The following is a 22644-nucleotide window of genomic DNA, read 5'->3' as shown; positions in this document are numbered from 1 at the left end:
ATGGGGTGGGGGGATGTGAGCTGGGGAGACAGCACAGGGGTTCTGCAAAAGACTCTCCTGCCTGAGCCTCTCTGAGGTCCCAGGTTCCATCCCCAGCACCACCATCTACCAGAGCTCTGGAATTTCTCTCTCTCTCTCATCAAAAATATATAAACAGGGACCAGGAAGTGGTGCACCTGGTTAAGCGCTCACATCACAGTGCGCAAGGACCTGGGTTCAAGCCCCTGGCCCCCACCTGCAGGGGGAAGCTTCATGAGTGGTGAAGCAGGGCTGCAGGTGTCTCTCTGTCTCTCTCCCTCTCTATCTCTCCCTCCCCTCTCAATTTCTCTGTCTCTGTCAATAATAAGTTATTTTAAAAATCTAAAATAGGCAGTCAAGCGGTAGTGCAGCGGGTTAAGCGCATGTGGCGCCAAGTGCAAGGACAGGCGTAAGGATCCTGGTTCGAGCCCCCGGCTCCCCACCTGCAGGGGAGTCGCTTCACAGACGGTGAAGCAGGTCTGCAGGTGTCTGTCTTTCTCTCCCCCTCTCTGTCTTCCTCTCCTCTCTCCATTTCTCTCTGTCCTGGCCAACAACGAATGACATCAATAACAACAATAATAACTACAACAATAAAACAACAAGGGCAACAAAAAGGGAATAAATAAATATAAAAAAAATTTTTTTAATCTCAAATAAATAAAACAGGACCAAGTGCACACACATTACCATGCACAAGGACCCAGGTTCAAGCCCCCGGTCTCCAACTGCAGGGGGGAACATCATGAGCAGTAGAGCAGGTCTGAGGCCCCTGCGTTGAATCCCCAACGCAGAATAAATACACTGGAGGGGCTTTGCTTCCCTGATTAATCCATTGCCTGGCAGGAGGTTGGGGAAATCCATTGACTGGCAGTGGGTCTCTCTGTCTCTCTGTCTCTCCCTCACTATCCCTCTTTCCTCTCAATTTCTCTCTTTCCTATAAAGTTTTAAAAATACTTAAAATTATACATAAAAATAGAGACTGAGATTCAGTTCTTCTCCAAACCTTTCCCAAGGGCCTTATTCACAGGGGGTGACAGGGTGGTGGACTCATGTGACAAGGAGCAGGGCAGGGCCTGGCACCTGGACCTGGTGGAGGAGGGGCTGTTGACCGCAGGGACCACCCAGGCTAGGTGGGCTGCGCCCCTTCGCTCTCCCTCTGGCCCGTCCCCCTGGGTCCCGGGCCTGGGCAGCGGGCAAGCCAGGGACAGACTGTGACTTGGCCAAGGTCACCTGGTGGTGGGGGTGTCCTGCCTCTTTGTACCTTGTCGACGTCCATCATCCTGTCTGTCTGCAAATACAAAGGCAGAAGCAAAGGCAGTAGCACAGAGGGAGGCAGTCCCGGGTGGGAGGGGGTATCCTGGGACAGAAACGTGCTTGCACAAAGAAGGCGGGACCCCGCCAGCCTGGGGAGCAGTGTGTGTGAGGGGTGTGTGCGAGGATGGGGGCTGTATGTAGCACCTCTCTGGGTCTGGCCCACAGTCCTAGCTGTGGGCTGCAGGACGCCTCTCCCCGGAGCTGGGGTTCAGGTAGCTTCCTCTCCACTATCTCTGGGAGCTGGGTAGCACCCTCCACTTCTTACGAGGGTTGGGGGGGGCTGGGACTTCCGCCAGGCCAGTAGGTTGGGGCCCAGCTGCCTCTGCACCCCCCTCACACACACACCCTTTGTACCTGGGGGCTGGGGGCTGGGAATGGAGCAGAAATGGGGGGCCTCCTAGCTGGGGGTGGGGCTCAATTCATATATTCTCTCTGTCCATGCAAGCTCTCTCCTCTCTCTTAGCCCTGTTGGGGGGCGGGGGTCCCTTCTCTCCCCCTAAGAAAAGCCCCATTGAGGGGGCGGGGGTGGGAGCAGAGGTCTTCCTTTGTTCCTCCCCAACCACCTCCTCCTCCTCCTCCTCCTCCTCCTCCTCCCCTCCTCACCTCCCCCTCCCCTGCTCAGGCCTGCCTGCGGGGAAGGGGTTAAGAGGCGGCCGAGGTGGCGTCTCCCACCGCGGCCCAAGCTAGGCCCCAGGCTGACCTTCACAGGGAGAAGCCGCCTTGTGCAGCCTGGGCCCCCGTGGGTGGGCAGGGCAGGGGGCAGCCGGAGCCCCGGGAGAAGTCTCCATCCCCACTCGGCCCCGGTGGGGGGCTGGGGGTCCCCGATGTGTCCTGGCCCCCCGCATCTCCCTGCTTTACCATTTGGTGCCTGCGCTGCCTGCCGGGGAGGGAAGGAGGGATGGGGGGACGGCAGGGGGGTTCCCTCCACCCGGACCCGCCGGCTGCCAGGGTGGGGGGCCAGAGTGGGCAGAGGTGGGGGGCTGGGGGTGGGAAGAAGCGTCCCCTGCCCTCAGACTACTGGCAGGAGGGGGGCTCCCCAGCCTCCCTTCCTCTCTCCCTCCCACCCTGCATGGCCAGACTGAGACTGGGGAGCCAGACATGAGCAGCCACCCTGCTCTGCCCCCCCACCCGCACCCCCAGGTGGGCCCCCTCAGGATGGGTCTGCCATGGGGGGACCTGACCACCCGCTGCAGGCATGGAGGTGACTCGGGTGTGCCCGCAGGCCAAGCCACGTGGCTCCCTGTCCCTCTTGTACTGGCATGGGGGTGGGGGGCAGGGTGCTTTTTGGGCCCCAAGGTTCTGCCAGCCGGGCCCCAGCACCCCCCAAGAGGCAGGTGAGGGGGTGGCCAGGCTCAGGGTGGCCCTGGGTGTGGGTACCTGCGGTGGCATCACCTGAGCCTGAGGACCCCCCTGCCATCCTGCACCCCAGCCCCCCTCACAGCTGCTCCCTCCAGGACAGTGAACCTCTGCTCTCTTCCCCCTCCCCCAAAGCCTCCCCCAAAAGCCTGCTTCTGCAGAACCCCAAGGTCTGGCTTTCAATGTCCAAGCTAGAAGCATCTCTTGGGGTGCTGGGGACCCCACTTCAGCCACAGGGGCTGTGGTCTTGGGCAGATGCTAGCAGGCACTAGGACCCAGGCTCGGGGGGCAGGTGGCCTGAGGGGTGCCACTGCTGCTTTGGGAAATCACACCAAACACCCAGGAAGCGGCAGGCAGCTATGAGTGTGAGAATGTTCCTTTGAGCACTGTGTGGCAACCACGGGTATTGGGAGAACAGAGAGTGCAGAGCAGGCCAGGAGGGCTTCCTGGAGGAGCCGGCCCCAGAGGGGCTTAGAGGAGTGAGGCATGGTGAGGACAGCCAGATATTCTGGGCAGGAGGGCTGCAGGGGGTGAGGGGTAGAGGCTGGAGGAGAGTGACATATTAGAGAGAGGACACGGTGTCCCCAGCGGCCACCATACGCCAGGGTCCAGGTCGCCCATCAAGCCAGGGACATGGAGGGGTGCCCTGCACCTAGACTCTCCAGTCTGAATGGACGGGGGTGACCAGGGATCCTGGAAGTCAGGCTGCAGGCAGGAAGGAGGGTAGGCGGCTCACTGGCTCCCGGTCCTGAGAAGGGGAACCTCAGGGCTCCCTCCCCCCACCCCCAGTTTGCCTGCAGCTTCCCTGGGCACTACCCCTCACCCTCACCCCAGACTGCAACAATGCTGAGCCCAGAGGCCCCCATTCCTGAACTCAGGTCCTCAAGCCCCTGGGCTCTCTCACCCAATGGTGGGGGTAAGGGGCCTGGTCTTAGGGTGCCCAGCCTGGGGACCTCAGGCTTTGCAGCTCCTGTTTCCTACCCAACCCCCCACAGCCACAGCCCACCCTGCTCTCTGGGCGGGGGTCCTCAAGGCTGGCCTAGCACCTCAGCTCCTCTGGAGTTTCTGCCCCAGGCCCAAAGCCATCAGAGACCTGCCGTGGGGACCCCCAGCTCCCTGCCCCCCATTTTCTCTTCCTGCCCCTCCTCCATCCTCCTGCCTCTCTCCCTCTCTCTCTCTCTCTTTATCTGAAACCCTTCCACCAGGGCCCCCACTCTCTGCCCTGGGACCCAGAAGCAGCCCCCCCCAAAAAGCAGGGGGGGACAGAGGCCACATGCACCCCTGACAAGGCACGCAGCCCACTCCCACCTCTCTGGACACCAGGTTGCCCACACTGGAGGTGTGTGTGTGTGGGGGGGGTGCTCCCCCGGCGGCCTGCCCCCTACCCCCTATTCCTGCGGGGAATGTTTCTGCACTTGGCCTGCCTGTCCCAGGAGAGCCTCAAAAATGCAGCAGAGCCGCTGCGGGGACTGAGGACGCCCCGCCGTCCCCCGTCCCCCACCCGCCCGCCGTGGCCACAGCACCCCCATCCCCCCCCCCCGCCGGCCCCTCCCCCTCTCCCGCCCTGCCGCCCGGAGCCCAGTGCCCAGCTCCAGGCCCCTCTGCCGCCGCTTATCTGCCGCCCGGCCGGCCGGGGCCGGTGGCAGGAGGCCTGGTCCCCGTCCCAGTCCCTGTGTCCCCGTCGCCGAGTCAACAGGCAGCGGCTTATCAGCGCAGGAATGCGGCGGCCGGGCGTGGGCCGTGGGCCGTCAGGGCAGCCCTGAAGGGGCCCCTCCCTCTCGGCTGGAGTAGAAGTGTGAGAGCGCCCAGCAGGACGGAGGGGAGAGTTGGAGGGAAAAAAAGAGGCAGAAAAGGGAAAGAAAGAGGAAGCGAGCGGGAGAGCGCGCCCGCCGCCGGCGCCCATGGCCGCGGACGAAGTTGCGGGAGGGGCACGCAAAGCCACCAAGAGCAAACTTTTTGAGTTTTTGGTCCATGGGGTGGTGAGTGGGGCCGGGCCGCGGGGGTGGGGGGTGGGTGGGGGGGCGGCGGCTGGCTCGGACTGAATGGAGGGAGGGTCGGGGCCCCCATCCCGCCCGCCCCCCCACACACACACGTCATCAGGGGGCCTCGGAGAAGGGGAGCCCTGGAGGCATTCTGGGGGTGCTTGCCAGGGGCCGGGGTGGGACTTGGGGGATGCATCCCCGGCAGGGAGGGCCCCCTCTGTACCCCGCGTTTCTTTGCCTGGGGGCTGGGGGGCAGGTGTCAGCCCTGCTCTGGGTGGCGCGGGGAGGCAAGTCTGGGAGCCTGCCTGAGGAGCCAAGCGCAGGTGACCCCAGGGGACAGTGAGCAGAAGGGATGTGGGTTCTGGGCTTGGCCAGTGGCTCTGGCGTGGGGGTCACAGACAGGCCTGTGCTCGGGACAGACCCCAAGCTAGAAACCGAGGCGCCCCCCACCCCAGTCTTCCATGGTGCTGTGGTGGGGACTGAGGGACTGAGGCTGGGGACCAGAGGCACCACGGGGCAGTCCCCCAGCCGCCCCTAGACCCTCTGGGGACCAGAGGTTTAGGCTGGGACCAGGCTTGGGGGTGTGTAGGGGTGTGGGAGGGCGAGGCAGGGGCCCTAGCACTTAAGGGGGTGCACAGGATGGTGTCAGAGAGGGGACGAGGGAGCAGGCAGGCTCGCTGATGGCCAAATTTGGTGTCAGCCCCAAGGAGGAAGCTAGATTGTCGGGGAGCTTAGAAGCTGGGCTCTGGAAGGGCTGGTCCTGGGATTCTAGGGGTTGGCAGGTGAGTGTCTCTGGGCTAGGAGAGGGGATATGGGCTGCTGTGAGGCCAGCGTGTCACCCCATCCCTGCTACTACAGGACCCTCTAAACGGCCCAGCTGAGGGGGACAGGAGGGCCATGTGCGTGTCCACTTGGACAACTTTGCACCTCAGTTCTTGGAGGGCTGTGAGCCCCATGCCCAGGGCCCCATCTTACTGGGGGGACGGGAGTCCAGCTGCCACCCTCGAGGTGTGAGTGACAGGGTCAGGTGGCTCTGGCGGGAGGCAGCTTTGCGCAGGACAGACCGGCACTGACAGCTGCCCGCCGTGAGGGTCAGGCAGGGCATGGGCAGGCAGCTGGCAGTCAGCAAGGGTGCAGGGGGGGGCTCCTGGCGACCAGGGGGCAGTAGAAGTGACAGTGGGGGTGTAAGGTGCCCTGGCTCCTCAGCCTCCTCCCTACCCCTTCCTTCCGGTCTCCCCCCCACTCCCTCTGCTGGAATCTGGACACGTGGGGCCGAGAGACCCAGGGGACACCATCCTGCCAGAGCACCCCCACACCGATTTCTGCCCCCACCAAGGGCAGGAGAGTAGAAGTGGTCCAAGCAGGGGACATCTCTGTGACCCCAGCGGACAGGAAGAGGGGTCAGAGGACACCAGTGCCCACCTCTGGCCAGTCTCACTCCCATCCTGAGAGTCCTGGGCTTGGGAAGGGGGTGATTGCAGCCCCTGAGATTCCCTGAAGCCCACCCTCCACCATGGGGGCCAATCCCTGGGATGGAGGTGGGGAGCTAGGTCACCCATGGCCATCCCTGGAATCTGCCAAAGGGATGTGATGGGGGCGGCTGAGACAGGGAGACTTGTGCATGAGCCCCAGGAGCTGGGCTGGGAGCGTGGAGGAGGGCAGCAGAGGCAGCAAGTGGGGAACCCCCAGCTAGCCCTGCAGAAGGGGCGGGGTCCCCATGACCTTGGCCAGGTAGCCCCATCCAACTGGGGGGGTGGAGGCGGCGGGGATGGGGGCGGGCCCCTAAAGGCTGTGCTTCCTGCTGGCAGGGTAGGGGGGGCTTCTTCCCTCGCGCCTCCCACCCACCCCCCTTCTCTCGCTTCTGCTGCCGCTGCCGCCCGCCCGGGTTGGGGGGGTTTCAGGCTGGGGAAGCTGCCTGGTCTGACCTGCGGCCGCCACTTCTGCTTGCCCCCCCACACACCGCCCCAGCGCCCCGGGATGCCGTCTGGAGCCCGGATGCCCCACCAGGGGGCGCCCATGGGCCCCCCGGGCTCGCCCTACATGGGCAGCCCGGCCGTGCGCCCTGGCCTGGCCCCCGCGGGCATGGAGCCCGCCCGCAAGCGAGCAGCGCCCCCACCTGGGCAGAGCCCCGCACAGAGCCAGGGCCAGCCGGTACCCACCGCCCCCGCTCGGACCCGCAGGTGAGTGGGGTGGGGGCATGACTGCCGTGTCCTTTGTACACCTCGTCCTGGTCACCTGCTCCCCGTCCCTCGTCTCCAGGAGGGGGACGGTCCAGTCGGCCGTGGGGGAGGAGGGTGGCTGGCCGTGGGCAGGGTCTGCCCTCATGTGCCCCTCACACTCAGCCTGTGCCCACCCTAGAGTGGCCCCCATCCCCTCCAGCTTCTAACAGCCCCTCCAGAGCTGGGTTTGAGGGGTGGCCAGTGTCCCCAGCGGTGCGAGGCCACTCAGCCTCCCGAGAGTGTCCTGGCGGCACCCCAGCCCTGGGCCCCTTTTCCCTGTCTGCGTCCCCTGCAGCCCCCCCCCCATTTGTTTGGGGTGCTAGGCCAGCCCACCCCGACTGTTTCCTCATGTGCAAGGAGCCCCGCCCTCTGCGGGAACCCAGCAAAGTGGCCGTTCCTCCGTCCCAGGGGGTTCTCCCGCACTCGGGGAGTCCATCACCCACATTTCTCCAAGGCAAGCTAGCCCTCAGACGGAAGGGTCTCACCGGTCTTCCACAGGGGGGAGGGGGGCGGCTGAGGCCACCACCGGGGGGCGGTGTGGAGCCATCCTGAGGCTGGGTTCCGGCTCTTTCCAGGAGCAAGGATTTTCTGGGGTGCTCTGAGGTCCAGCCAGTGTGTCCTGCCCTCGCCACACCCCCCAGAGGGGCATGCACACACATTCTCTGATCCCGGGGGTGCACTGCGGGGGTGGGGGCGTCGGTCCCTGTTGGCAGGTGGTCCTAGTGTGAGACAGCCCTCCCCAGCGTTGTCACTTCTGGGTGAAAGGGTTGTCACCTGCACCGGGGTCACACCACCACCTCCTGCCAAGGCTGGGGCTCCTCCACGCCCTGGAGTCCAGACTCAGAGCCCCATCTTGCTGTGGGCTGTGTCAGTCTTTGCATCCTGCCCTTTCTTCCTCTGAATCCCTCAGTCCCTGGGCATGTGTCCGGGCAGAAACGGGGTTCCTGAGCCTCAGAAAGAAGGGGGCTCCCTCTGCTCCCCTGCGGAGCCCAGAGCCCCCTGCACCACCTCTGGGCAGGCGGGCAGCGCTTTGTGGGAACCCCAGCCAGGCGGGCAGGCGATGCCGGGGATAATTTAGCAGGTGGCCTCGTTACTCCCAGATCTGTCGCCATGGCAACCTGGTTTTTTCTTTAAAAAATGTACAGTGCCAAGAGGAGGAAGATGGCAGACAAAATCCTCCCTCAAAGGGTGAGTGCTTCTGCTGCAACCCCGCCCGCCCCCTGCGCGCTCCGCCCTCCTCTCCTCCCCCCTGCCCTATGTGCCCCCCCCCCCAGAAACAAGCTGCTCAGACCGCTCATTCACTTTCACTTTTTGTTGCAAAAGCTGATTAAGAAGTGGGGTCCTTCGGGCTGGGGGAGGGGCATGCAGCCCCGAGGGGCAGGGTGCTGGTGCTGGGGGGCAGAGACGCAGGAGCTGGGCAGAGGCTGGCAGAAGGCTGCCAGCTGGGGTGCCACCGCTGGGGACAGCCATGGAGGTGACTGGGTGAGGTGCCGGGGTTGCTCCCAAGGCCTCAGGACCCCGGCCCAGCCCCTCTGAGAGCCTGCAGCTGTGTATCAGGGCTGGGGTGGGGCAGGCTGAGGGGCTCCAAACCACTGGAGGCCAAGTGCTGGGGCCAAGAGCTGGGCAGACCCTTCCTGAGCCTTGCACCACCCGGGGGCCCGGGGACGGGCGTCGCACCTGGCAGCCGGCTGAGCCCCAGCCCCCCAGATCCGGGAGCTGGTCCCCGAGTCCCAGGCCTACATGGACCTGCTGGCATTTGAGCGGAAGCTGGACCACACCATCATGCGGAAGCGGGTGGACATCCAGGAGGCTCTGAAGAGGCCCATGAAGGTGCCAGCCCAGGTGGGGGTGGGGGCTGGGGTGGGGGCCTGGGAGGTGCTGCTGGGTCCTACACGCTCCTGTCCCTGGCTCCTGTCCCTGTCTGCAGCAAAAGCGGAAGCTGCGTCTCTACATCTCCAACACCTTTAACCCTGCGAAGCCCGACGCCGAGGACTCAGATGGCAGCATCGCCTCCTGGGAGCTCAGGGTGGAGGGCAAGCTCCTGGATGATGTAGGCAGGGCAGGGTGGGGGGCAGCTTCTGGGGCGGGCGGGGTGGGGGCGGCTTCTGGGGCGGGCGAGGTGGGGGGCGGCTTCTGGGGCGGGCGGGGTGGGGGCCGGCTTCTGGGGCGGGCGGGGTGGGGGGCGGCTTCTGGGGCGGGCGGGGTGGGGGCAGCTTCTGGGGCAGGCAGGGTGGTGGACAAGTCCCTGGACACATATGTCCAGCTCAGTCCCCGGAGCCCGTCGGGCGGCTGGGCATCGACCACCCCCCGACCCGTGGACCCCCCGCCCCGCTGCTCCCCCAGCCCAGCAAGCAGAAGCGGAAGTTCTCCTCCTTCTTCAAGAGCCTGGTCATCGAGCTGGACAAGGACTTGTACGGGCCGGACAACCACCTGGTGGAGGTAGGAAGCCCGCCGGGGGACTGTGTGTGTCTGTCTGTCTGTCTGTGTGGAGGGGCCCCCCCCTGCCGGCAGCCCCGCTCACCCGCCTCCCCCACAGTGGCACCGGACACCCACCACGCAGGAGACAGACGGCTTCCAGGTGAAGCGGCCCGGCGACCTGAGCGTGCGCTGCACGCTGCTGCTCATGCTGGACTACCAGGTGCGCACGCGCGGCCCCGCCCTCCAGGCCCCGCCCCCGAGACCACGCCCCCGCTCAAGCCCCTCCCTCGCCCCTCCCCAGCCCCCCCAGTTCAAGCTGGACCCCCGCCTGGCCCGGCTGCTGGGGCTGCACACGCAGAGCCGCTCGGCCATCGTGCAGGCGCTCTGGCAGTACGTGAAGACCCACCGGCTGCAGGACGCGCACGACAAGGAGTACATCAACGGGGACAAGTACTTCCAGCAGGTGGCGCCGCCGCCCGTCTGGGCGGGGGAGGGGGCAGCAGGGGTGGCAGGCCACAGGGGAAGCCCCCCGGTCCATGCCCAGGGAGGGGGACAGCCAGTGCTTGCTGGGACTCAACTGCACAGGGAAGAGCCGGTGCAGAGAACGAGCAGCACGGGGAGGGGAGAGACAAGAGATGGGAGAGACAGAGAGGAGAGACAGGGGAGAGAGAGAGGAGAGACAGAGGGGAGAGACAGGGGAGAGAGAGGAGAGACAGGGGAGAGAGAGAGGAGAGACAGAGGGGAGAGACAGGGGAGAGAGAGGGGAGAGACAGGGGAGAGAGACAGGGGAGAGAGGAGAGACAGGGGAGAGAGAGGAGAGACAGAGGGGAGAGAGGGGAGAGAGAGGAGAGACAGAGGGGAGAGAGGGGAGAGAGAGGAGAGACAGAGGGGAGAGACAGAGAGACAGAGGGGAGAGACAGGGAGAGACGGGAGAGACAGGAAAGACAGAGAGGAGAGACAGGAGAGGGGAGAGACACGGGGGAGACAGGAGAGACAGAGGGGAGAGACAGGAGAGACAGGAGAGACACAGAGGGGAGAGACAGAGGGGAGAGAGGAGAGACAGAGAGGAGAGACGGGAGAGACAGGGAGAGACAGGAAAGACAGAGAGGAGAGACAGGACAGAGAGGAGAGACACAGGGGGGAGACAGGAGAGACAGAGAGGAGACAGAGGACAGAGAGGAGAGACACAGGGGGGAGACAGGGGAGACAGAGGGGAGAGACAGAGAGGAGAGACACAGGGGGGAGACAGGAGAGACAGAGAGGAGACAGAGGACAGAGAGGAGAGACACAGGGGAGAGACAGAGAGGAGAGACACAGGGGGGAGACAGGGGAGACAGAGGGGAGAGACAGAGAGGAGACACAGGGAGGAGACAGGAGAGACAGAGAGGAGACAGAGGACAGAGAGAGACACAGGGGGGAGACAGGAGAGACAGAGGGGAGAGACAGAGAGGAGAGACAGGAGAGACACAGAGGGGAGAGACAGGGGAGACAGGAGAGACAGAGAGGAGAGACAGAGGGAGAGACAGAGGAGAGACAGAGGGGAGAGACAGAGGGGAGAGACAGGAGAGACACAGAGGGGAGAGACAGAGGGGAGACAGGAGAGACAGAGAGGGGAGAGACACAGGAGACAGACGGGAGAGACAGAGGGGAGAGACAGAGAGGAGAGACAGACAGGACAGACAGAGAGACAGCACACTGTAGTGGCCGGGTCCCTCAGGGCCACACCCCTACACACACACACACAGTTCGGAAATGACACAGCAGGGTCAGGCCTGGGCGTACACTGGTTATTTATTGAGTGCTCTGCCAGCTGCGGGGGGTGGGGGTCCCCAGCCCTGCCCAGGAGCCCGGGCCCCAGCGGGAGGCCACCTAGACTGGGCCCCCTTCTGCCGGCCGGCCCAGGAGCACAGCGTGGGCTCTGTGGGCAGCGTCTCCCTCTGGGCTGCAGATCTTCGACTGCCCGCGTCTCAAGTTCTCCGAGATCCCCCAGCGCCTCACCGCCCTGCTACTGCCCCCCGACCCCATCGTCATCAACCACGTCATCAGGTGAGACCCCTGCTCCTGTCCTCCCGCTGAGCCGAGCCCAGGGGACCCCTGCTGCTGCACTGCCCCGCCTGCCCCTCTCCGCAGCGTGGACCCGTCGGACCAGAAGAAGACAGCCTGCTACGATATTGACGTGGAGGTGGAGGAGCCGCTCAAGGGCCAGATGAGCAGCTTTCTGCTGTCCACCGCCAACCAGCAGGAGATCAGCGTGCTGGACTGCAAGGTGGGCCGGGGGAGTCGGGGGTCCTGCAAGGTGGACCGGGAGAGTCTGGGGGCCCTGCAAGGTGGGCCGGGGGAGTCTGGGGGCCCTGCAAGGTGTGGCCGGGGGAGTCTGGGGGCCCTGCAAGGTGGACCGGGGGAGTCTGGGGGCCCTGCAAGGTGGACCGGGGGAGTCTGGGGGTCCTGCAAGGTGGGCCGGGGGAGTCTGGGGGCCCTGCAAGGTGGGCCGAGAGTCTGGGGGCCCTGCAAGGTGGGCCGAGAGTCTGGGGGCCCTGCAAGGTGGACCAGGGGGGTCTGGGGGCCCTGTAAGGTGGACCAGGGGGGTCTGGGGCCCTGCAAGGTGGGCCGGGGGAGTCTGGGGGTCTTGTATGATGGGCCTGGGGGAGTCTGGGGCCCCTGCAAGGTGGGGCTGGGGGAGTCTGGGGGCCCTGTAAGGTGGGCCGGGGTAGTCTGGGGGCCCTGCAAGGTGGGGCTGGGGGAGTCTGGGGGCCCTGCAAGGTGGGGCTGGGGGAGTCTGGGGGCCCTGCAAGGTGGGGCTGGGGGAGTCTGGGCCCCCTGCAAGGTGGGCCGGGGGAGTCTCAGGGTCCTGCAAGGTGGGCCCCGGGGGAATCTGGGGGATCCTGTATGATGGACCTGGGGGTGTTGGGGGCCCTGCAAGGTGGTGTCTGGGGAGTCTTGTTATCCTGCAAGATGGGGCTGGGGGAGTCTGGGCATCCTGCAAGATGGGAATGGGTAATCTGGGGGTCCTGCAAGGTGGCGGCTCGGGGACTCTTAGGGAGCCTGGGATCCACCAGGAGGTCAGCGTGCAGACTACTAGGTGGGTTGGGGGAGTCTGGGGGTCCCGCAAGGTGGGCTGGGAGAGTCTGGGGTCCTGCAAGATGGGGCCTGAGGGAGTCTTTGGGTCCACCAGCAGACTGCAGGACAATGGGCCACAGGCTGGAAGGCCCTATGGGGGTGCCCGGCAGATCAGCATGCTGGACTGCACTGTGGGCATCCTGAGGGGGGGGGGCACGGCAGCAGTGACGCCTCTTGCCTCTCCTGGCAGATCCATGAGACGATCGAGTCCATCAACCAGCTCAAGATCCAGCGGGACTTCATGCTGAGTTTCTCCAGGGACCCCAAGGGCTACATCCAGGACCTGCTTCGATCCCAGAGCCGTGACCTCAAGGTGGGGGCTGGGTGCCGGGTGCTGGGTGGGAAAGAAGCACACAGGGAGGACGGTGAGCCCCCCTCTGGCCCAGGGCTGAGCCCACCCCCACCCCCAGGTCATGACGGACGTGGCGGGCAACCCGGAGGAGGAGCGCAGGGCGGAGTTCTACCACCAGCCCTGGTCCCAGGAGGCTGTCAGCCGGTATTTCTACTGCAAGGTGTGTGGGTGTGCCTGAGAGGGTCCCCGCGGCCCCTGGTGCGCGTGTGTGCGTGCGCGCCCGAGTCACCTGCCCCGCCTCTCTCTAAAGATCCAGCAGCGGAGGCAGGAGCTGGAGCAGTCTCTGGTCGTGCGCAACACCTAGGAGGGCCGCACAGGAGGGGGGCAGGATTAAAGGTCCTTCATCTGTGGCAGCCTTGTGGTCATTGTCAGAAGGGGGGCGACGAGCGGGACCCCGGGGGAACGCCCCTCTCCGTGCTCCTCCGCGTCCCGGCCCCCTAGACCTGGACTGGTTTGACAGAAGACGTTTTTAATGACACTTATTAAAAAGGTACAGCCACGGGCTCTGTCCGTCAGTCGGCCTGCGGGGGCTTGCCCCGCCCCACCCCGCCCCGCCCCGGGGTGCTAGGTGCTGTTGCCCTGCTCCTGCTCCAGCAGCGCCACGGCCAGCTGCGCGCGCGTCCCCAGCCCCTGCAGCGCGCTGAGCCGGCAGCGGTGGTAGAGCTCCTCGCTGAGGCGCGGGCTGCACTCCCGCACGGCGAACGGCTGCACCAGGCCCGGCTCCACGGCGCGGAAGAGGTGGAGCCCTGAGAAGCGGAGGAACACGTCCATCACCTCCAGCCCCTCCAGGGCTTCCTCCTCCTCCGGGCCCGCCAGCTCCCGCGCCAGGCGCGCCCGCGCCGCCAAGTAGTCGGCGTTGTAGAAGCAGCCCTCCGCCGAAGCCAGCTGGTCAAAGCGGCCCGCCGTGGCCGCGGCACCCCGCCAGGGGTCCCCTGCAGGGGCGGCGGGGTCGCGGGGGGCCAGGGCAGGGTGGAACTCCTGGAAGTGCACGGGGAAGAAGGCCTGCCAGCCCGCGATGGCGTGCATGCGGCAGCGGTTCAGCACGTCGGGGCCGGGCCGCGAGCCCGCCGTCACCAGGAAGAAGAGCGTGTCCACCGGGTGCTTCTTGGACACAGCGTCCATGAGGCGCACCTGCGACGGCGCGTCGGCGCGCACAGCCAGGAGGGCCAGCCGCGCCCCGGGGTGGCGGCGCTCCAGGGCGCCCGCGGCCGCCCGCACGGCCGCGAAAGGGTCCGGGCCCCCGCGGGCGCCCCCGTAGGCCAGCAGCAGGCTGAGCTGGGCGCGCTCGCCGGGCTGCAGCAGGCGTGTGGCGAAGGCCTCCAGGAAGGCCAGGGCGGCGGGGCTGTCGGCAGGTCGCAGGGGCAGCACCAGCTGGACGCGCGCTGCCTCGGTCACGTAGGGCACCGGCAGCAGCTCGGCGCGGCTCAGCGGGCGCAGCAGCCGCACCCTGTGTGCCAGCGGCCGCCGGTGCCCGCGCCGCGTCTCCGCGTCCAGCAGCAGGTCCAGCGTGTACTCCAGGCCGCGCGCCGGGTCGAAGCGCCGGTAGCCGTTGAGCAGCCGCCGCTTCCGGAAGCGCAGGCGGGGCTGGTAGCGCAGGTTCAGCCGCTCCAGCGCCGTGTCCACCACGTCCGCCACGTCGGCGCGGCTGGCCCCCTGCAGCGGGCACTTGGGGGCCCCGTCGGCGCAGGCGAAGGAGTGCTGCTCCGTGAAGTAGTCCCAGCCCAGCACCTCGAAGCGGGAGCGCGGGGTGAAGGGGGCGGGAAGCCCGATGGGCCAGCTCAGCCCAGCCTCGCCCTCGGGGGTCAGGGCAGAAAGGTTCTGGATCTGGGCCTGGGGGGGGTAGAACACGGCTGGGTGAGTGACCCTGAGGCCCGGGCTCTGTCCCCCCAGGCCCTAGGGCCTCCCTGCTCCTCGGAACTGGCCAGAGCGAAGCTGGGCACGGCAGGAGCTGGGGCCCCGGGGCAACCCGAGGTCCATCCTGGCAGCACGAGATGGCCACAGCTGAGCGGTGCTCTCAGCTCTCACTCTGGTTGATTTCCTACCTCCAGAGTTATCACTGGGAATTGGCATCAGCACTATGAATCCGCTGCTCCTAGCAGCCACACACACCCCCCTTTTTGGTCAATTTTATTTGATAGGACACAGAAATTGAGAGATGGGAGACAGAGAGGGAGAGAGACACCCGCAGCCCTGCTTCCCCACTCAGGAAGCTTCCCTACTGCTGATGGGGAGCTGGGGCTCAAACCCGGGGCCTTGCATTTAGTCGTTTGCTCGTCACTGGGTGGGCCACCGCATGGCATGGCTCTTGTTCCCCATCTGTATAAATGGAGCCAGGAGACAGTTCACCCGGCAGGGCGCACGCACACTTCAGCTAGTGTGAGGACCCACGCAGAGCCCCGGGCCCCGGGAAGGCACCGTGAGTGTCAGAGAGCTGGTGCCGCCTCTGCATCTACCTTGACCCATTTACTACCACTTACTTATGGGAGGAGACTGGATGATTTCTCCGGCACATGCGAAGCTGGGGACTGAAGCTGGACCTCATGAGAGAACAATGTCTTGTCCACTGAACCACCTCCCAAATCACTATCTGATAGAAGTGAAGGATAAAAAATAAAACAAAAACACTTCTGCCTGGGGCAGTGGATTGGGCAGGTGTGAAGCACGGCACCAAAAACTAAACACTGACTTAATAGATGGGGGGGGGGGGGCCTGGCACATCAGGGTACAGGGGTTGCACACCGGAGGCCACAGAAGCCCAGGCTTCAGTCCCCAATACCTGCGAGGAGCTCTGGCTGGCTTCTCATAAAATTTAAAAAGAGATATATAAAAAAATAATAAAAATCAACAAGAGGAGTCAGGTGGCAGCGCACCTGGTTAAGTGCTCACATTACAGTGAGCAAGGACTCAGGTTCAAGGCCCCGGCCCCCACCTGCAGGGGGAAAGCTTTGAGAATGGGGAAGCAGGGCTGCTTCTCCCTCTCGACTCTCAGTTTCTCTCTGTCTCTATTCAACAATGATAACAATAATGAAATAAAGATAAGTCAGTCTTGGAAGAGTGTGCGTCTCTGCCGTGGGTGAGCCCAGGGACCGAACCCTGCCCCCCCCCCCCCGAAAAGTTACCCAGAGTGATAAAGCCGCAGTGATGACTACAGGTGAAGTGTAAATAAAGTAAGCGCCGTGCCAGCAGCGAGGCCCGGCACCGCCCGCACCTGCAGCTGTTCCATCTCGCTGTAGGCCCGCTCGAGCTCCAGGGCGCTGAAGCGCTTGTGCAGCCGGTACATGAGGCTTCCCTCGGAGACGGGGTGCACAGCGAAGGCACTCAGGAAAGCTGGGCTCCCCTCCTTCTCCGGGTCCCCGTTTTTGGCCAGTTCAAAGGAGCGATACTGCTGCCCCTGGAGGGACCCATCGAGCGAGCGGTCAGTCCACGCGCGCAGAAGGCAGCCCCATGGCCCCCGCGACCCGCAACCAAGCCACGGACGTTCGCGGTGGTCACCCTCACCGCCGTGGGGAATGGAGGGGGTGGGGGATGGCTGGGTGCCCCGACCTTTGACCTCACTCCTGGACTTTGGGAAGGGGACATAAAACAGTCAAGCAAACCCCCCCCCTATTTCTCAAGAGAACAGAAGCACCCACAGCACCCCAGCGTCTGCCCCTCTTCTCTCCTTTGACAAATGGCAGAGTCCTGGGCAGAACAGGACAGCCAGAGCAGGAGGGGCTCAGCCGGTAGGGCACAGGCCTTCCCCGTGTGAAGCCTCGATCCCACCCCAGCACCACGGGGAGGGGCGCCACAGATGGCACTGAGCAACCTCCTTGGTGGCGCAGGGCTACTGTGTCTGTCTCCACTGTCTTGTCCTCTCTCCAACTATATAGACGGAAAACAATGGGCCCAGGAAGCCACTCAGCAGTATGGCTCGCGTGGGAGTTCATTCCCCCGAACCATTAAGAAAAACGAGATAGAGCCGGGCTAGTAGAGCTGCAGGTTGAGCGCACATGGCGCAAAGCGTAGGGATCCTGGTTCGAGCCCCCAGCTTCCCATCTGCAGGGGGGTTGCTTCACAAGTGGTGAAGCAGGTCTGCAGGTGTCTATCTTTCTCTCTTCTTCTCTGTCTGGCCCTCCTCTCTCGATTTCTCTCTGTCCTATCCAATAACAATGACAGCAATAACAATAGTAATAATAATGAACAACAAGGTCAACAAAAGGGGAAAAAAATAGCCTCCAGGAGCAGAGGATTCGTAGTGCAGGCACCCAGCCCCAGCAATAACCATGGAGGCAAAAAAAAAAAAAAAAAAGATAAAAGGAGGGGGGCAGAGATAGGCAGCTAATGGTTATGCAAAGAAATTTTCTTGCCTGAGGGTCCAAATTCCCAGGTTCAATCCCCTGCACCACCATAAGCTAGCACTGAGCAGGGCTCTAGTAAAAAGAAAGGCCGGGGAGACAACATAATCATTATGCAAAAAGCTCCCATGCCTGAGGTTCCAAGGTCCCCAACATCACCTTAAGCCAGAGCTTATGGGAGTCAGCGGTAGCGCAGCGGGTTAAGTGCAGGTGGCGCAAAGCACAAGGACCGGCATAAGGATCCCGGTTCGAGCCCCCAGCTCCCCACCTGCAGGGGAGTCGCTTCACAGGCGGTGAAGCAGGTCTGCAGGTGTTTGTCTTTCTTTCCCCCTCTCTGTCTTCCCTTCCTCTTTCCATTTCTGTCCTATGCAACAATGACAACATCAATAGCAATAATAATAACTACAACAACAATGAAAAACAAGGGCAACAAAAGGAAAAATAAAAAAAATTTTAAAAGCCTGAGCTGAGTAGGGATTTGGTAAAAGGGGGGGGGGGGTGCAGGCTGTGAGGCAAAGGCTGATCAAACTCATTACCATGTCCAGGGACCCTCCTGCAGGGGGAAAGCTTCACAGCAGTGAAGCAGGTCTGCAGGTGTGTGTGTCTCTCTCTCTCCTCTATCTCCCCCTCCATGTCAATTTCTCTCTGTCCTACCCACTGGAATAGAAAGGAAAAAAAAAAAAAAGGAAAAAGCGGCTGTCAGGAGCAGTGGATTCATAGTGCCGGCCCTGAGCCCCAGAGACAGCCCTGATGGGGATTAAACAATAATAAACAAGTAGATAGATCTTTTAAACAAATCGAAAGAGCCATGAAGCCCCTGGGGAGCGGCCTTATCAGGGCGGGAACTGTGCGGTGTGGGGGGCTGGCAGAGGGCCGGCCACATGGCCTGGGGAAGGGGCCTGGCCGTGGAGGCCGGCAGGAGGCTGGTGTGGGGGACGGGTGGGGGTCTTGGCTACGGGGGTGTGGCCTGGCATCACCTGGTGCTGCGAGACACAGCCGACGCCCAGCGAGTCGATGAGGCAGCGGCCCAGCCACTCGTCGGGCCGGGCGCCCAGGATGTCCCCGCGGCAGGCGTCCAGGTGGGGCCGCAGGCGCAGCAGCAGGCTCCGGGACAGCAGGTAGCCGAAGCCGCCGTGGCAGTAGCGCGCCTGCTCGGGGGCCCCGATGAATTCCTCGGCGCGGCCCAGGTACAGGTCGCGGCCGCTGCTCAGGTGGCTGGCCAGGGCGGCCAGGCGCGGGGCCTGCACGTAGGTGTCGTCCTGCATGATGAAGAACCAGTCGTAGTCGGCGCCGAAGTGCGCGTGCAGGTGGCGCAGCGCCTCGGACATGAGCCAGGCCGGCCGCTCGTCGCCCAGCGCCACCACCTGCATGCCCGCCGGGGCCCGCGCCCGCTGGCCCGTGAAGTACAGCAGCCGCGGGAGGTGGTGCCCCACCGTGCGGTTCACCGCCACGCCCAGGGTGGGCAGCGTGGCCCTGGATGTCAGCACGGCCACCAGCAGCCGCTCGCGGGAGCCCAGCTCGGTCTGGATGTAGCGGGTCCTGCGGAGACAGCGGCCGGGGGTCAGGCCTGGCTGTGGGGGACAGGCAGAGGAGGAGGGGACGGGAGGGACAGGGGAGGGGAGGGGAAAGGTATGGCTGCACCTCTCCCACCGCCCCATGGGGCGGGAGTTAAGAGAGCCGGCCCGGCCGCTTAGGGCACCTACCTTCGGTCCTGTTCCCGACCACCCAGGGGTGCTCAGCTGAGTCCCCGCCTTACGGGCGGGCGAGAGGCTCTGAGCGTGCGCCCGGCTGGAATGCTGGGGCAGGGCTGTGGGCTGCCTCCTATTTATCGGTCTGTCTCTGACTTTAAGTTAAAGGCATGTTTACATAGGACCAGGGGCCCGGAGGGCTGGCCTGTGCCGTCGCAGCTCGATCCCCGGCACTACCCAGCAGTGACTGGCAAGCGGGGCCCAGGCGCCGCTGGGGTAAGTGGGGCAAGCCTTGGGCACGGTCTCCCCGCTGCGCAGGCAGCACGTTAGGAGAGAGAGCGGAGGGGGCTGGGCAGTGGCGCACCTGGCTGAGAGCACACGTTACGACGCACAAGGACCCAGGTTCGAGCCCCCAAGTCCCCACGTGCCAAGGGGAAAGATTTGCGAGCGGAAAACAGGGCTGCAGGCGTCTCTCTACCTTCTTGATTTCTGGCTGTCTCTAGCCGATAAGCGAGTAAAGATCAGAAAAGAGAGCAGCGCAAGGACCGGCAGAAGGATCCCGGTTCGAGCCCCCGGCTCCCCACCTGCAGGGGAGTCGCTTCACAGGTGGTGAAGCAGGTCTGCAGGTGTCTGTCTTTCTCTCCCCCTCTCTGTCTTCCCCTCCTCTCTCCGTTTCTCTCTGTCCTATCCAACAACGACAACATCAATAACAACAATAATAATCACCACCACCACAACCACAACAACAAAAAAAACCTCAAGGGCAACAAAAAGGAAATAAATAAGTATTTTTTAAAAAGCAAAAAAAAAAAAAAGAAAAAAAAGGTGATTTAAAAAAGAGAACACATCCAAAAACAAACAAACAAAAAAAATACCACCACGCCTGGACCTTGAGGACCCTGAGAGACAGCTCAGCGGGTGAAGCAGGCCTTGCTGGGGGTCCCCCTGACGGCAGTGTCCCGCATGCGACCCGCCCCAAGGGCGCCCCCAACACCAGGGGCGGCGCCGGGGTGTGTCTGCCGGCAGGTTCTGGGTCTGCGCCGCTGCCCGCAGCCCCCCCCTCTCTCTGTCTCTCTGTCTGTCTCTCATCTCTGTCTCTCTCTCTGTCTCTCATCTCTGTCTTTCTCTCTGTCTGTCTCTGTCTCTCTCTTTCTCTGTCTCTCTCTGTCTTTCTGTCTCTCTCTGTCTCTCTCTGTCTTTCTCTCTGTCTGTCTCTCTCTCTGTCTCTCATCTCTGTCTTTCTGTCTGTCTCTCTCTGTCTCTCTCTCTGTCTTTCTGTCTCTCTCTGTCTCTCTGTCTTTCTCTGTCTCTCTGTCTTTCTCTGTCTCTCTCTCTGTCTCTCTGTCTGTCTGTCTCTCTCTCTGTCTCTCTGTCTCTGTCTGTCTCTGTCTCTCTCTGTCTGTCCCTCTCTCTCTGTGTCTCTCATCTCTGTCTCTCTCTCTGTCTCTCATCTCTGTCTGTCTCTGTCTGTCTCTCTCTCTGTCTCTCTCTTTCTGTCTCTCTCTGTCTTTCTGTCTCTCTCTCTGTCTGTCTCTCTCCCTGTCTGTCTCTCTCCCTGTCTCTGTCTCTCTGTCTCTCATCTCTGTCTCTCTCTCTGTCTGTCCCTCTCTCTCTGTCTCTCTGTCTGTCTCTGTCTCTCTCTCTGTCTCTCTCTGCCCCTCTGTCTCTCATCTCTGTCTCTCTCTCTGTCTTTCTGTCTCTCTCTGTCTGTCTCTCTGTCTGTCTCTCTCCCTGTCTCTGTCTCTCTGTCTCTCTGTCTCTGTCTCTCATCTCTGTCTCTCTCTCTGTCTGTCCCTCTCTCTCTGTCTCTCTGTCTGTCTCTGTCTCTGTCTCTCTCTGTCTCTCTCTGCCCCTCTCTCTGTCTCTCATCTCTGTCTCTCTGTCTGTCTCTCTCTCTGTCTGTCTCTGTCTCTCTGTCCCCCTCTCTCTCTCTCTCTGTCTCTCTCTCTCACCTGAGCACCTTCTTGTGCGGCTTGCTGGGGTCCCTGTAGTAGGGCACGATGCGGGGCTCCAGGTCCTCATCGGCCGGGTCCCGCCCACCGGCTCTGGGCCCCCGGGGCTCCACGCAGGGGTCTTCGCCGTCGGCCTGGCTCCAGGACACGCGCAGGAGGCTCAGGCTGCAGCCCAGCGACAGGCCGAGCAGCAGGGGCAGCGCGGGCCGCAGCAGGGCCAGCAGGGAGCCCAGCCGCATGCTGGGGGTCGGCCGCCCCGGCGGGACGCGGTGTCAGCGCCGTGCCAGCAGGACGACCCCGACGGCCGTGCACCGGCCTCTGCAGACGCCGAGCGCACCGGGGGCCTGGGGGCGGGGTGTCCCTCCAAACGCCGCGGCCCAGCAGCCGGGGGCCCCCCACGGCCGCCCCCCCCACTCAGCCATCAGACACCCCCATTCCCCACCGCGGGTTCGCGCCCCGAGCCGGGGGGTGTGGGGGGAGACGCAGGAAGCCGCGGGAGATCTGGGGTGCAGATGGCAGCGGGGAAGGCGGGCCGCCGGGGCCGCGGGCACCCCGGAAGCCGGAGACTGGATCCCGGGGCGTGGCGGCGGGGACGGCGCGCGTGGGGGGCGTCCGGGGGACCCCCTCGTCCCGGTGGGCGACCCTGGAGCCCCTCGCGCGTCGGGGCAGGGAAAGGAAGGGGACAGACCCCAGCTTCCGAGCGAGGAGCCGGCCCGGTCGGCGCTGCCACCTCACAGCGCGGACAGCTGCTTCCTCTTCCGCCCGCCCCGGCCGGCGTCTCTATGGTGACCACTTCCGGCCGCTCACTCCCACCCTCCTCCCGCTGTCTCTATGGTCTGCGCAGCCGCGCGCATGCGCCCCGAGCGCCCGTAGCCGGGCGCGCCGCCGTGGCTGCGGCGGCGCCCGCTTGTCCGCAGACGCCAAAGGAAGGGAGGGAGGGAGGGAGTCGGACTGGGTTCGAAAACGGTCCCGGCCGCGACAGCGTTTGTTGAGGGGGGCGGCTGGGGCTCGCAGCCGTGGGGTTCCGAGCTTGAGCCCTGGCACCGGGGCCCTGGCTGACAGCTGGGCACCACGTGGGCGGGGGGACCCGCGGGGACACGTGCCTTCCCGAGCCGGCGACTGGGGCACCCGGTGCACCGGGAAGAGCAGCGGCGCGTGGAAGTCACCAGCTGGGCCCTGCGGCAGAATGGGGGCTGGGGGGCGGGAAGCACTGAGCTGGGACCTGCGGGGTGGGGGCCGCCCAGAGCCCCCGGTGCAGGGAGAGATCAGACAGGAAGCAGGAGCATCTTGCCGGCTCAGAGAGGCCTGGGGGACATAATAATGATGCTAATAATAGTAATAATAATAATAAAGGCGGGAGTCGGGCGTTAGCGCACGTGGCGCAAAGCGCAAGGACCGGCGTGAGGACCCGGGTTCCAGCCCCCGGCTCCCCCCCTGCAGGGGAGTCGCTTCACAGGCGGTGAAGCAGGTCTGCAGGTGTCTGTCTTTCTCCCTCTCTGTCTTCCCCTCCTCTCTCCATTTCTCTCTGTCCTATCCAGCAACGACCACATCAATAATAGCTACAACAATAAAAAACAACAAAGGCAACAAAAGGGAATAGATAAATAATATATATATATATTTTTTTGTTTGTTTTGTTTTGTTTTTAAAAAGGGCACGTCAGGGAGTCGGGCTGTAGCGCAGCGGGTTAAGCGCAGGTGGCGCAAAGCACAAGGACCGGCATAAGGATCCCGGTTCGAACCCCGGCTCCCCACCTGCAGGGGAGTCGCTTCACAGGCGGTGAAGCAGGTCTGCAGGTGTCTATCTTTCTCTCCCCCTCTCTGTCTTCCCCTCCTCTCTCCATTTCTCTCTGTCCTATCCAACAACGGGAATAACAATAATAAGTACAACAATA

The 22644-nt window shown here is 63.8% G+C and overlaps 2 protein-coding genes across 8 annotated transcripts in view; one reads left to right on the top strand and one right to left on the bottom strand.

Moving 5' to 3' along the window:
• SMARCD3 (SWI/SNF related, matrix associated, actin dependent regulator of chromatin, subfamily d, member 3) overlaps positions 1 to 13126 on the top strand; it is a 35656-nt gene extending 22530 nt beyond the window's left edge. The window contains exons 1-14 of one of the 6 annotated variants that reach the window (XM_060196840.1): positions 4530 to 4667; positions 5371 to 5452; positions 6639 to 6850; positions 8035 to 8077; positions 8597 to 8719; positions 8817 to 8939; positions 9233 to 9328; positions 9426 to 9527; positions 9609 to 9770; positions 11256 to 11353; positions 11438 to 11573; positions 12615 to 12737; positions 12835 to 12936; positions 13027 to 13126. In XM_060196840.1, coding sequence (XP_060052823.1) covers positions 4660 to 4667; positions 5371 to 5452; positions 6639 to 6850; positions 8035 to 8077; positions 8597 to 8719; positions 8817 to 8939; positions 9233 to 9328; positions 9426 to 9527; positions 9609 to 9770; positions 11256 to 11353; positions 11438 to 11573; positions 12615 to 12737; positions 12835 to 12936; positions 13027 to 13080 — 1464 coding nt within the window. In that variant the 5' untranslated portion in view covers positions 4530 to 4659 and the 3' untranslated portion in view covers positions 13081 to 13126. Of the gene's footprint in view, positions 1 to 4362; positions 4668 to 5370; positions 5453 to 6638; positions 6851 to 8034; positions 8078 to 8596; positions 8720 to 8816; positions 8940 to 9232; positions 9329 to 9425; positions 9528 to 9608; positions 9771 to 11255; positions 11354 to 11437; positions 11574 to 12614; positions 12738 to 12834; positions 12937 to 13026 lie in introns of those variants that run through there. The other 5 variants (XM_060196845.1, XM_060196841.1, XM_060196842.1 and 2 more) reach the window with 5 other exon arrangements.
• Positions 13127 to 13228: 102 nt separating this feature from the next.
• Positions 13229 to 21004, bottom strand: CHPF2 (chondroitin polymerizing factor 2). Of its 2 annotated transcripts, XM_060196830.1 has the most exons (4): positions 20751 to 21004; positions 18088 to 18649; positions 15985 to 16167; positions 13229 to 14606 (listed from the first exon to the last, which is right to left on the bottom strand). In XM_060196830.1, exons 1-4 carry the CDS (start codon positions 20987 to 20989, stop codon positions 13341 to 13343), a joined length of 2250 nt encoding a protein of 749 aa, XP_060052813.1. In that variant the 5' UTR covers positions 20990 to 21004; the 3' UTR covers positions 13229 to 13340. The 2 variants fall into 2 exon arrangements, with proteins under 2 accessions (XP_060052813.1, XP_060052815.1); XM_060196832.1 differs by lacking the exon at positions 15985 to 16167.
• Between the last annotated feature and the right edge of the window lie 1640 nt (positions 21005 to 22644).

Source organism: Erinaceus europaeus, chromosome 8 (genome assembly GCF_950295315.1).
Source record: "Erinaceus europaeus chromosome 8, mEriEur2.1, whole genome shotgun sequence".
In the NCBI taxonomy this organism is placed as follows: domain Eukaryota; kingdom Metazoa; phylum Chordata; class Mammalia; order Eulipotyphla; family Erinaceidae; genus Erinaceus; species Erinaceus europaeus.
This window is presented reverse-complemented; position numbering and strand designations above follow the sequence as displayed.